The following is a 12483-nucleotide window of genomic DNA, read 5'->3' as shown; positions in this document are numbered from 1 at the left end:
TATATATATATATTTTTTTAATTAATGTGTCTTTCTTTTAATATATTTATATTTATTTAAAGTATTTTAATATTAACATATATTATAAAAATGAAAGATACATTCATTTAAAAAAAAATAATCGAAGTTTTCTTTTTATGAAAAAATAATTTAAGTTATATTTTTTACTATTTATAATGTTGCGACTAAGCTAAGCTAAAAATTATTTAAAAGCAAAGTCAACGAAGTCTTTCGATAGATTGTCTTTTTGCAAGCAAGTAGTTAATGCCCTATAAAAGGTAATAAAAAACTAAAAGCCCAAGCAGATTATAAATTATTCTAGCCTAGGCGGCTAGGCTTAAGTTCTCATAGAAAACGGTTTTACAATTTGGGCATTTGGTTTATAAGTAGCCTACAGTTAGCTTACATTGATTTTGTTATGACACTTTCTTGTAATATAGCTGCAAATATTTCATCATCAGATTTGATGAGCCTTTATTCAGGACTAGGCTGAATCCAGCGTAAAAACTGAATACGAAACGCGATGTGTGAGTCATGAACATGTTTTTGAATCTGTCAGCGAAATGCGTCGCAGTATTCATAATCGTATAACGAACTAGAAACGCTCTAATAAACGGCAGAAAACAGAGAAAACGAGGAAATGTGAAAATGGGAAAATGAGAAATTGAAAATACGAGCTGAGTAGAGACATGATTTCAAATGACAAATCGCTAACGAAAACATTTCGTCTGTCTGCAAAGTGGCAAAGTCTGGCGAAGCGATGGAACCAAAAGTGAAGAGTTCAAACTGAAGGTGGAGGTGCCACTGAAAAATGTGCACAAAGGTGGAGACTGGGATTGGATTTTGAGGCTGGGACTGGGACTGGTTCAGAGTCTGCAATTGGAGGTGAATGTTGTTGCATTTGGTCTGCGTTTGCTGCTAGTTGTTATTTATGGTTGCCACTTTGGATGGACAAATGGATGGATTGTATTTGTACAATTGTTGTGACACACACACACACGCGCACACCAACATACACACATGCAGCAGAGCGACGTGCCAAAAATCAGGCAGACATACCATAGGGCTCAGCGATTGGGAGCGTTGCGGGTGGAGGGGCTGGCAACCTGCCTGTAAATGAGTTGGCATCATTAATCGTATATCGTTGTCACTTTTTCCATCTCTCTCCCTCTTTCTCTCTCTCTCTCAGTGTCTCTCACTCTTTCTATATATACACATATATGTATATGCATCTGTCCGTCTCTTTTAAAAGGCGTCGCTTCGCGGAATTTTCATTGAACATTTTTAAACAGTCGCCAAATCTCATATGAAAATTTCAGTTTTCCAACCATTTTCATTGCCAGCCAATTGGCTTTAAGGCTGAACGGCCCAGAATGTGCGTACGTGTGCACGCGTACGTATCATACAAATTTAACAATAGTTCTCTAGCCGGGGGACGTGCCCAACCAGGGAATACCCTGCTTCGCGCAACAAGCTAACTCTACATATATTCTTGAAAAGGAGTGAATGGCATCGGCTTTTACAGTGTTTAAATACTCTAGCACAAAGCTGAGGCTTTAAATAACGAGAGTCTTCAGCTGTGAAGGAAATTTCGACCTAGATATGCATATGTAACGAGCACATACCAAATTTGGCGTATAGGAGAATACATATTTCAAATTGCAAGTCTGTAGCTCTTTTCGTTGCCAAGTTGGTTTAGTCGACTGGGCTGTGGTTGCAGCTCGAAAAATTATATGCCAGGCAATTGACCTTTTTTACCCATTTTCATTGAGTGCAGGGCATAGAAATAGCAAAGCTCTAGTCGAAATTGCAAGAAGTTGTAGCGCCTGTTGACACGTAAACAATGACAGAGAAAATCACAATAGCCAACTTTATCAAATGTATAAACTGTCACCAATTGTTATTTTCATAGTCTAATACCTAACTAATATACGTACTCTCTAGTCTAGAGTAGTAAATGGAAGATAAGGTAAACCTACAGAGTTGGGTGCTTGCAACAGTTGAACATTTGTGAACACCCCTTTTTAAGAAAATTATGCGAATATAGGGTATGAATAAAATATAAAAATTAAAAACAAAAAACCAAAAACAAAAAAGCGAATTTTAATTTTAGCGCCGCCAACGTCGTCTCTTCGTGACGTCACAGATGGGTCGAAAACTTTATTTTTGTTTGTTGTTTTCCTTGCCTTTTTTCTTTAATTTTATTTTATTAATATTAATTTATGCCATTTTTTGTTTGTCAACGACAAAGTGCACGTCTCCTGGCTATATATATATATATATATATATATGTCTGTGTGTGTGTGTGTGTGTTTTTTTTTAATTTTTCCTTTTTTTTACCCATTTAATATTTATTTTCGGCACAAATATTTCAAGCCAAGTGGCTCGTGTGCGGCGAGAAACGTTTTCACAAATTGTGCGCGCCGCTTTTTGTTCCGCATATATGTGTGAAAATTTCGAGCCAACCTGCCTCCAGTTGGTCGGTGCAAAAAACTTGAACGTCCTATATTCCATAATTTACCGCTTTCCTTTGCCTTCCTTTGTGTTTTCCTTTCATTTTTTTTTTTTTTTTTTTTTTGTTTTCGTTTTGAGGGGGGCAAGTCTATTCGTGGCAATGCCGCTGACCTTTTGCGACTGGCCAACAACTGGCCGCCACCTGGGTAGGCCCCCGCAATGGGGATAGGTTGTCATATCATATAAGGCTTTGGGCGTTGAGGCTTCTGGGAGTATTCCAGTTGATTTGCCAGCCAATTGGTTTAGGCACACAGGCATTTCAATTTAAATCAGCTTGAAAATTTTAATGTAAAAATATAATACAAATTGCGTAAGGATATGGAAACCAAAAACTGTATTGTCTAATTGAAGCCGTGCAAAATTCTGTGTTGCATTCCATGGATTCAATTCGGTGTAAAGGGTCACTCAATGAATCTAGCACTCATGAATCTATGTTCAATATATATACACGCTCATGTCGAAAATTGCACTACATGGTAATCATTTGATGGTTTTTGCCGGCAGCTTTTAGCCTTTTCGCTAACCAATTCGAGCACAAACCGCAACAGAATCAGGCAGAAATTAAAACGAGATGCAATGATGAAACATTTTGCGTTCTCTTATTAATTAATTGGCTACTCTCCTGTCAGTCAGTACTATTGGTACTCTCTACTGGTTACTCGCTATTTCAGCTATTCGCTACTATGCTACTCCCTCTTAACGTATATTACTCGCTTCCTCTGTTACTCGCTACATCTATTACTGTGACTCGCTTCTTCCATTTCTCGCTACTTCAGTTGATCGCTTCATCTATTAATCGCAACATGTGTTACTCGCTACATATATTACGCGCTGCGAAAATTTGACTCGTTACTACTTTTAGTCGCCACATCTGTTACATTCTGCTTCTATTATATGTTTCATCTGTTTTTCTTTACTTCTGCTACTCGCTACGTTCGCTAATCGATCCTCGAAGTACTCGCTACTTCTACCTTTACTATTTCAGGGAGTCATTGCTCGCGTTACTCGTTACTGTGCGGTTGTGGTATCGGGAGTGTGATATCTGGGCCGTCTCATCGGCTCCACAGCCGCACTAATCGCTTACTCTATGCGCTTATTTCTTATTTCGCATGCTTGTGTGTTAAAGTGTTCTATGTGCTTGTGTGTATTGTAAACTACGCTCTCTAATCAATTTTTCTCTCGTTTTTTTCTCTTTTTACAGCCATGGCGAGGATCTCATTGTAACGCCGTTTGCCCAAATTTTAGCCAGCTTACGTTCAGTGCGCAACAATTTATTAAGTCTGACAAATGTACCAGCATCAAACAAGTAAGTCGATTGTGACCTTGACACGCCCATTATGCCATTCATTCATCAAAGCCCTGTCACCAAATTGACCACATTATGACCACCGCGATCCTTGACAAGCTAGCTAAGATAAGTGTGTACTTGATCCACCTCCCTCACAACCCAGCCCACTTCAGCAACGAGTCCTGCTTTCCATTCTTCAACCTTACCTCTCCCTGACACTCTTGCTCTGATATAGCTGTCTCTCTGGCCCTATCTGACTCTCCCTGTCTTGCTGCCTGTCGATATCCCTCCCGCTCGCTCTCTGTATGTGCTCTCTCTCTCTCTCTCTTTCTCTCTGTCTATCTCTCTTTATCTCGCTCAATATATTGTTGTCATCTCACACTCTAATTAATCAAGTGGCAACTACAAATAAGAATAACAAGAACCTGAACAACAGCAAAAGCATAAGGCATTCATATAATCTTCCGACTTACCATAATTTTTGTCTACATATGTATGCCTATGCATGTTAGTGTACGTGCGTGTGTGTATTTGTAATTCCCACCAACCCCCAGCCGCGCCACACTTACACACACACACATACAGGGACACGGACAAACACAGATGAATAAAGAACCACTTAAAGAGAAATGACGACAATGATGCGAAGAAACCAGCCTACAGTATTCAAAGGGCGGGCGTGCCAAGAGGGCGGTGCGTGGGGAAGGGAAGGGGTCGATGGGGGGTCGAAGAGCTAGAATGAATGAGGTGTCGGGACAACGGTTTGTGTGGCACCGTGTTGACGTGCCAAAAATACCGCAAATACAAACCGTACCGTACAATTTATTTATAATTTTTCCATCGAATATGACGGAACTCAAATTTAGCACATTGTCAGTTCTGTTGAACTGGACAGGCAACAGACCAAAAGGGGGGCATGGCGAGGGTGAGGCCGGGGTAAGGCCGAGTGAAGCGTTCAATGTTGTTGCTTGGAAGAATGTCTCTCTTAATTTTGATGCTCCTGTTGTTGTTGTTGTTATTGGCACCAATATCTAACCATCTAGATGTGTTTGAAAGAAAAATAGAAATACCAATTAAATCCCAAAAGTGGTAAACCACTCGTTAATCCCCAACCCCCCTTCGTTAAGCTACATAAGTCCATGAGTATGCAAATTAAATATAAGCTAATCAATAATTTTTTTTCAATGTTGTACAGAAAACCACAGATTCTTCAATTAAATTTTGTTCATATTTTTTTTCTCTCTCTCTCTCTCGCTCTCGCTGTTTGTCTATTGCTACATATATATGTGTGCATATATATATATATATATATATATACATATACTTATAATTACATACTTATTTGTATCTCGCTCGCTCGCCAAAAACAACATTTACTCGTTGTTGTTGTTGTTGTTTTAATGCAAAAATTTCTAATTCTCAATGTTGTAAACACGTGTATTTCTTGCTGTGTGTGATTGTTTACAAAAAAAAAAAAAAAACACAACCAAACAAAAAAAAAACACTATTACAACTCTGTGTAACTGCCCTTGCGCCCTTTAACCCCACATTCCAACTGCCTGCACCCCACAATTCCGTGACCTTTTGCATATTCCAACACATTTTGTCAATGTTCTCTGTTTTTTGTTACTCCTTTTTTTGATCGTTTATCATTTCTAATTTCTTGTTTTTTTTTTTTTCTCGAATTTTGTTTGTTCTCTTGTTTGTTGTTGTTCTTGTACATGTACCTGCACCCGTATCCGTTCTTGTTTCTCCCAAATTCACAACAATTCCCACGCTATACTCCTACTCCACTTCTCTCTATCTCTCTCACACAATCTCATCTCCTCCCGTCTATCCCTTCTATCTGTTACTCCCACTCCGTCTCACTATTTCTGTGCGCGCGCGTGTGTGTGTGTGTGTGTGTGTGTGTGCGTGTGCGTGTGTCTGTGCGTGTGAAAATCATGTATTAATCAAACAAGATCCAGGCGGCCAGCTCAATCATCATCCGGACGGGCCGGAAATGCTGGCGGTGTCCAATTAGCACAGGGCGATGAGGCCTACACACGCCTAGCCACCGATACTATTGAGGAGTTGGATTGGTGTTTAGATCAACTGGATACCATACAAACGCACCGCAGTGTCTCCGACATGGCATCGCTTAAGGTGCGTTAAATTGATAAACATTTATCGATATCGATACTAACTCTAGTTTATACGATCCTTTTCCATTTTGCAGTTTAAACGCATGCTCAACAAGGAGCTCTCACATTTCAGCGAGTCCAGCAGATCGGGAAATCAAATTTCCGAATATATATGTTCAACATTTTTGGGTAAGTCCAACTAAATCGTAATCGTTATCGGGAATCAAAAATTCTAAAATATCAATACTATCAATAGTCATTTACGATAAGTCGTAAGCTATCGGGTTCGATAACTTTAGTGCTTTAATACCGAAATTAACGATAGCTATAAAAACAATTGATGGTAGATAACAGTGATCGGCATGTTTTCGTTAACTTAACTGCGTTTTGGGTGAAGTCGATGATATCAAAGAGACAGAAACGCAAGCGATAGGTGCTTTCGATAGTTTCATCAATTGTATCTATCGATAGTTGCTAATAAGTTCATAAGTTGATAAGTCTTTAAATGCTATCGATAATATCTCTTTCATATTAATCGCTTTTCAATACGAATCAGCGTTTAATGGTTCAAGCACTTTTCTATTGGAAAAGCCACTTTTCCGTATCAACTCAGTTCGTTGGGAAATCTTTTTAAGTCCATCTCAATGCCAACAACAAATTGTGAGTCCAATGCAAATGTACTGAAGGATATTCAAGAGCTTTCACGGGTTCAACTCCCTTTTGTCTGCAGTTGATGACATTTCTATAGTTGTTGTTGTTGCTGTTATTATTGTTGGCGACAAACAAAAGCATGCAATAAATTCGCATTAACCACAGGAAAGTTCAAGTAGCGTCAACCCTGCCCCACCCCCTTCCACCAATTAGAACTAGTCGAAAAGTTGTGTGACATGCGTGGGAAAAGTGCACAGTTATGCACAGCGAAAAAATGAAAAAGCAGCGAATAAAATCTAACAAAAAGAGAGAGAAAAAAAAAAATAAATAAATATAAAAAAATGCGTGCCAAAATTGAAATAATAAAACTTAAGCCAAATCCGACGAATGTAAAGTGCAAAATTAAATTATGCAGAGCAGCATAAAAACAGATGAAGTGGAAATTTCATTGTTTAACCTAAGAGCCCAACAGCCATGCCTGCCAACGCACCCTACTCCCTATTGGAAGAAGAAGAAATAAAACTACGACCACGTTTGACGCTGCCTTTGCCGCAGGACGTGCACAAACAAAGGTGCAAAGCGCAAGAGCAACACACGGTCAAAGCAAGGCAAAACAAAAAAAAAAATAATAAAATAAAAAAGAACCAAAAATAAAAAGAGTTAAGAGAATGTAAAAGGCTTTGGGGGCGGCCGTTGCCTAAATGTGTGGGTGTGGCCAAGCATAAGGTGGGCAACATATTTGCACATTTGTCCATATTTCTGCTTCGCTGAGCTAAGCCAAAGCCGAACTGAACGCAACTCAACTCAACTCAACTCGGCTCGGCTCGAACTTAACTTAAATGGCCAAGTTGCCAACTGCCCAAAAATGTTGCCAACTGGCTCCGCTCGCCGCACCGGGCCAGGCCTAAACTGGCCTTTTCTGCCCACCTTTGCGGCCACTAGCGTGTTTTTGTTTTTGTTTCTTTTTCGGCCCTTTGCCTTTAGTAGTTGCTTTTGTTGTTATTGTAGTTTATCAAGCATAAAATCGCATTTCACCCAAACCTATCTAGCACCTATGTATATGTACACGCACACACACGCAGGCGGCCCTAATGTCCATTTGTAACACTTCATTTGAAACAGAAGCAGCTGCCGTTCGCTCGACCTAAAAGTCGCACAGGACCAGGACAACATAAATGTGTCGCCCAGTCGATAAGTCGACTAACCAAACCGAACTCACAAAAAAATCAACAAAAATAAAAGAACGCCACACCGAATACTGAATGCACTTGTCGAACGGGTTTTTTACATAAGACTTTGAAGAAGAAGCTTAAAGCTTGCAACCAGAATCTATTGAAAACCTAAAAGGTCGCCGAAGAAGCAGGGCACAGCTGGAAAATGCCCCGAATTAGGATAAAAAAACAAACGAATTTCACATACTAATTCTTATCCGATTCATCCTGTGTCAGCAACATTATATAGTAGTTCGATCCGTACACTTCGGGCATGTGTTCTGCCTACACCAATATATCGAATCTGGGCAAAGTTTCATTAAAATACTCTGCAGAGGGACATGGCTATATCGACTCGGCTGTTGATACTGATCAGGAATATATACGTCAAAGGCTCAATGATGCCTCCTACAATGCCTTACACATTGTATGACACGACTGTAATACCCTCAATAAGGGCATACAATGAAAACAAAAACAAAAAGAAAGACGTGCGGCCACCGTGCGTATACGTGATGTCCACGAAGTTAACTGCGATTGCAAATGCGGCGGGAGCTTAATTGAAACGGCTTTGCAATACAAACACACACACATGCCTTTAAGAGAGGTAAAAAGAACGAGAGGGAGAGAGAGAGAGAGGGAGAGAGAAATGTCCCGCGGCTTTCGCATATGTTAATCAGCCAAATCGTAAAGCTTCATGCGAGCAAAAATAAAAGCTTCGACACGGATTTCAGATTCAAAACTCAAAACCAAATTGTAATCGTATGCAAAATATGTACATATGTCTGCATATGCTCGCATCAGTGTGTCCTTGTATGTGAGTGTGTGTGTTTGTGTGTGTGTGTGTGAATGTGGCATTAAAAAATACAGCAGCAGCCAGCTGAGACAGCTTTACGTCGAGTTAGCGCCTTGGGGCAGGCAAGCGATGTGTCATGGAGAGGATACGTGCAGGTCTCTCTATATGGATGTGTGGGCGTTTCATGCTGTGTGCATTTTAAAGACCACCAGCAAAAGCCATGTACATCAACGACAGCCAGACACCCTATGTGCCATCCTAGCATGATGTAAATGCAAATATTTGATGTGCTCACTTTAAGTGCGTCTTTTCATCTGGGCTTGAGAATGCATTTACAACGACAGCTCGTGTTTACTTTGAGCATGTAGCGCGTATTTGTTTACTAATCTATCTCAAATAAATACATCTCAAGTCTTATTATGTTTATCAGCAAGTGAAACAAATCAGACAAGCAAAAACCTAATCTCAAAAAATGTCACATTAGCAGCTGGAAATATTTTTAATAGATCGGGCAGCTGTAAATTCAAAGATCAATTGTTTCATTTAAACTTTGACAAAAGCCTAGAATCAAAACCAAGATGTCAAAAACCATGTTCACGAAACGAACCAGTTGGCAGGCAGTTCGTGTGAAACGTATTTGCAGCCCTGGCTGTAATAACTTTGCAAGCCTTTGGGAGCAATACGAAGCTATAACCAATTGAGAATTATAAGCAAAGACAATATATGTATATTCATATTAAATCGGCCCGTGTTGCCCCCCTTCAGATACAGCTAAAAGCACAGCGGCAGATTCCGCCCGCGACAATATTCGACGTTATAAAGCTTGTGTATATGCAGAGAAATGTAATATTGCGAACATTTCGTATATTCTCTCTTTGCCCTGTACTCAGCAGTCATTCGTAATCGGGTATATTGGCAGTCCAATATTCCTATATGCATATTCATATAGATGTGCATGTCCTTGACAGGGTATCGCCAAACTCAACCGTAGCCTTCATACATGTTGCTGTTAACCATTCGAAATACGCAATTTAAATAAATCTTAATCTATGCACAGGCAATTTGCGTTATTGTTGCACTGGGGAGAAAAGCAAGCCACGTAACGCCCAAATGTAGGCAATGCAAATCGGACTCTGGAGTTCGTGTGCTGACAAAGTTTGCAAAAATAAACCGATTTAACTAGAACGTTGTCATATATATGCGCTAACAAGCGGAAGATCGGCACCAGAAATTTAATTAATTTAATGTGCACATTATTTTTCATTAAATTCATCGTAACATGTCTTAAAAATTTGGTTAAGTCCGTTTTTTGCTCAACTGTTGCAACAACTCAAACTAAATGTATGTGCAAATTTATAATACTTCTCAGTCTATTATAAAGTCCTATATAAAATTAACAGAGGTAGAGTGAGTATATAAATTGATCTGGACGATCGATTGGATTAATTAAAGCAGTTAAATGAATTTAATAACTTGCAATAGCTGCCCCTGAAGGTATGCAACAGTTTTGCTTTAAACTCTTAAAATATCTAGCATGGGCTGAGTGGAAGTTTATGTTTTAGGAAAAAACGGGGTAGTTAATATTTTCAAGACACAAAAGATGGGTGCGAAAGTGATTTTGATGGAAAAACTTGTACTAAATACTAAATATAACTTTATAGTACTTTCAACTAACCCCTGTGCCTTTCTATACCATTGCAGATAAGCAACAAGAGTTCGATTTACCCTCGCTGCGCGTCGAAGAAAACACAGAACACGTGACCGCGCCGATCAGCCAGCCATATCGCAGTCGATCGCCGCGCGGTCCGCCCATGTCACAGATCAGCGGCGTGAAACGGCCATTGTCGCACACCAACAGCTTCACCGGGGAGCGTCTGCCCACGTTTGGTGTGGAGACGCCCAATGAGAACGAGCTGGGCACCCTGCTCGGCGAGCTAGATATGTGGGGCATTGAGATATTCAAAATTGGTGAGCTGAGCTGCAATCGTCCGCTCACCTGTGTGGCATACACCATATTTCAGGTAAGACACCCAATTTAATATCCAAGTTTCATGAAATACAACCTTTGAGCATCGATATTTCACATTACGCGCATTTGTAACTAGTAGCTGAGACTTGCAAAGCTTTCTCTTTATGCCCTGCTACCATTTAAAATGGGGTATATTGGTTCTGTGCTAATGTGTATAACAGCCAAAACAAATATATTCTTCATCATGAGCTGCGTCCATTTAGCCAGGTCCGTCTGTGCCCTTCTATATCCATCTGTGTAAGCTACTTCTATAGACTGATATGCCCTGGGAAAAAAGAGACTATCACTTAAAAATCGATACATTAATTGTATATACCGTATACTTTTTGAAAGACTTAACCCAAAACATTAAAGAGAACTCTAAGCTGGAGCCTTGAGCTTTGGTATAGACGCATATTCAACTACCGATTTTATGTCCTTCCGCGAGGATCCTACCATGAAGATCAAACCACAAACAAATAAGTTAATGAACATTTAATTTCCTGTAGAGAAGGCGGCTCTTAGAATTCAAGCCAATATATAATATTAACTGAGGGCTGCAGGGCATTTAGTAGTCGAGCACACTCGACTCGAGCGTTCCTACTTGTTTTGTTTATCAAAAGCTAATTGTGTGCTTTCTTTTATTATCTTCATATGCTTACAGAGTAGAGAATTACTGACCAGTCTTATGATACCACCGAAAACTTTTCTTAACTTTATGACTACTCTGGAGGACCACTATGTCAAAGACAATCCGTTTCACAATTCGCTGCATGCCGCTGACGTGACACAGAGCACAAATGTGCTATTGAATACACCCGCATTGGAAGGTGTATTTACGCCCCTCGAGGTGGGCGGGGCGCTGTTCGCTGCTTGTATACACGATGTTGATCATCCTGGTTTAACCAATCAATTCTTGGTTAATTCAAGTGAGTAACAGAAATACCTTTAAATACATATATATTACATATTTTATATATCTTAAATATATACGATTTCTACAGGTTCCGAACTAGCATTAATGTACAATGACGAATCTGTTTTGGAAAACCATCATTTAGCTGTTGCCTTCAAGTTATTGCAAAATCAAGGATGTGATATATTCTGTAATATGCAAAAGTACGTACTGCATATGGCGAACGGGAAGTGTATCATATTAATTCGGTGACTTTGTGTATTGATTAGGAAACAACGCCAAACATTGAGGAAAATGGTTATTGATATTGTGCTCTCCACGGACATGTCCAAGCACATGAGCCTGCTGGCCGATCTGAAGACTATGGTGGAGACCAAGAAAGTTGCGGGCTCAGGGGTTCTGCTGCTGGACAACTACACAGATCGCATACAGGCAAGACAACCCCTCTCTCTCTCTCTCTCTCTCTCTCACCTTCTCTCTCTCTAACTCACACGCTTTGTCTCTATCTCACACTCACACTTTGCTTTTTTTGTGCACAGGTGCTTGAGAATCTGGTGCACTGCGCTGATCTGAGCAATCCCACCAAGCCATTGTCGCTATATAAGCGTTGGGTGGCACTGCTTATGGAGGAGTTCTTTCTACAGGGCGACAAGGAGCGCGAATCGGGCATGGATATCAGTCCGATGTGCGATCGCCACAATGCGACCATCGAGAAGTCCCAGGTGGGCTTCATCGATTACATTGTGCATCCGCTGTGGGAGACCTGGGCCGATCTGGTCCATCCAGATGCACAGGATATACTTGATACGCTTGAAGAGAACAGAGACTACTATCAGAGCATGATACCGCCATCGCCGCCACCATCGGCGGCCGATGATATGCCCCAGGATGAGAAGATACGCTTTCAGGTATTTCATCAAATCATTTATTGCTCTCATCTTGTTCTCGCCATGCTCAACCTCAACATTCTGGGCAA

General features: G+C 40.2%; 1 protein-coding gene across 15 annotated transcripts in view; it reads left to right on the top strand.

The window, feature by feature from the left end:
- Positions 1-12483, top strand: part of dnc (phosphodiesterase dunce) — a 210619-nt gene that overhangs the window by 179362 nt on the left and 18774 nt on the right. For 10 of the 15 annotated variants that reach the window (XM_032440239.2, XM_032440241.2, XM_032440243.2 and 7 more), the window contains 8 exons: positions 3716-3820; positions 5764-5947; positions 6021-6114; positions 10285-10604; positions 11256-11520; positions 11596-11710; positions 11777-11939; positions 12047-12415. In XM_032440239.2, the coding sequence (XP_032296130.1) occupies positions 3716-3820; positions 5764-5947; positions 6021-6114; positions 10285-10604; positions 11256-11520; positions 11596-11710; positions 11777-11939; positions 12047-12415 (1615 nt within the window). Of the gene's footprint in view, positions 1-2836; positions 2991-3715; positions 3821-5763; positions 5948-6020; positions 6115-10284; positions 10605-11255; positions 11521-11595; positions 11711-11776; positions 11940-12046; positions 12416-12483 lie in introns of those variants that run through there. The other 5 variants (XM_032440240.2, XM_070211237.1, XM_015169135.3 and 2 more) reach the window with 3 other exon arrangements.

The sequence above is a fragment of the Drosophila virilis genome, chromosome X (genome assembly GCF_030788295.1).
Source record: "Drosophila virilis strain 15010-1051.87 chromosome X, Dvir_AGI_RSII-ME, whole genome shotgun sequence".
Lineage (NCBI taxonomy): Eukaryota > Metazoa > Arthropoda > Insecta > Diptera > Drosophilidae > Drosophila > Drosophila virilis.
This window is presented reverse-complemented; position numbering and strand designations above follow the sequence as displayed.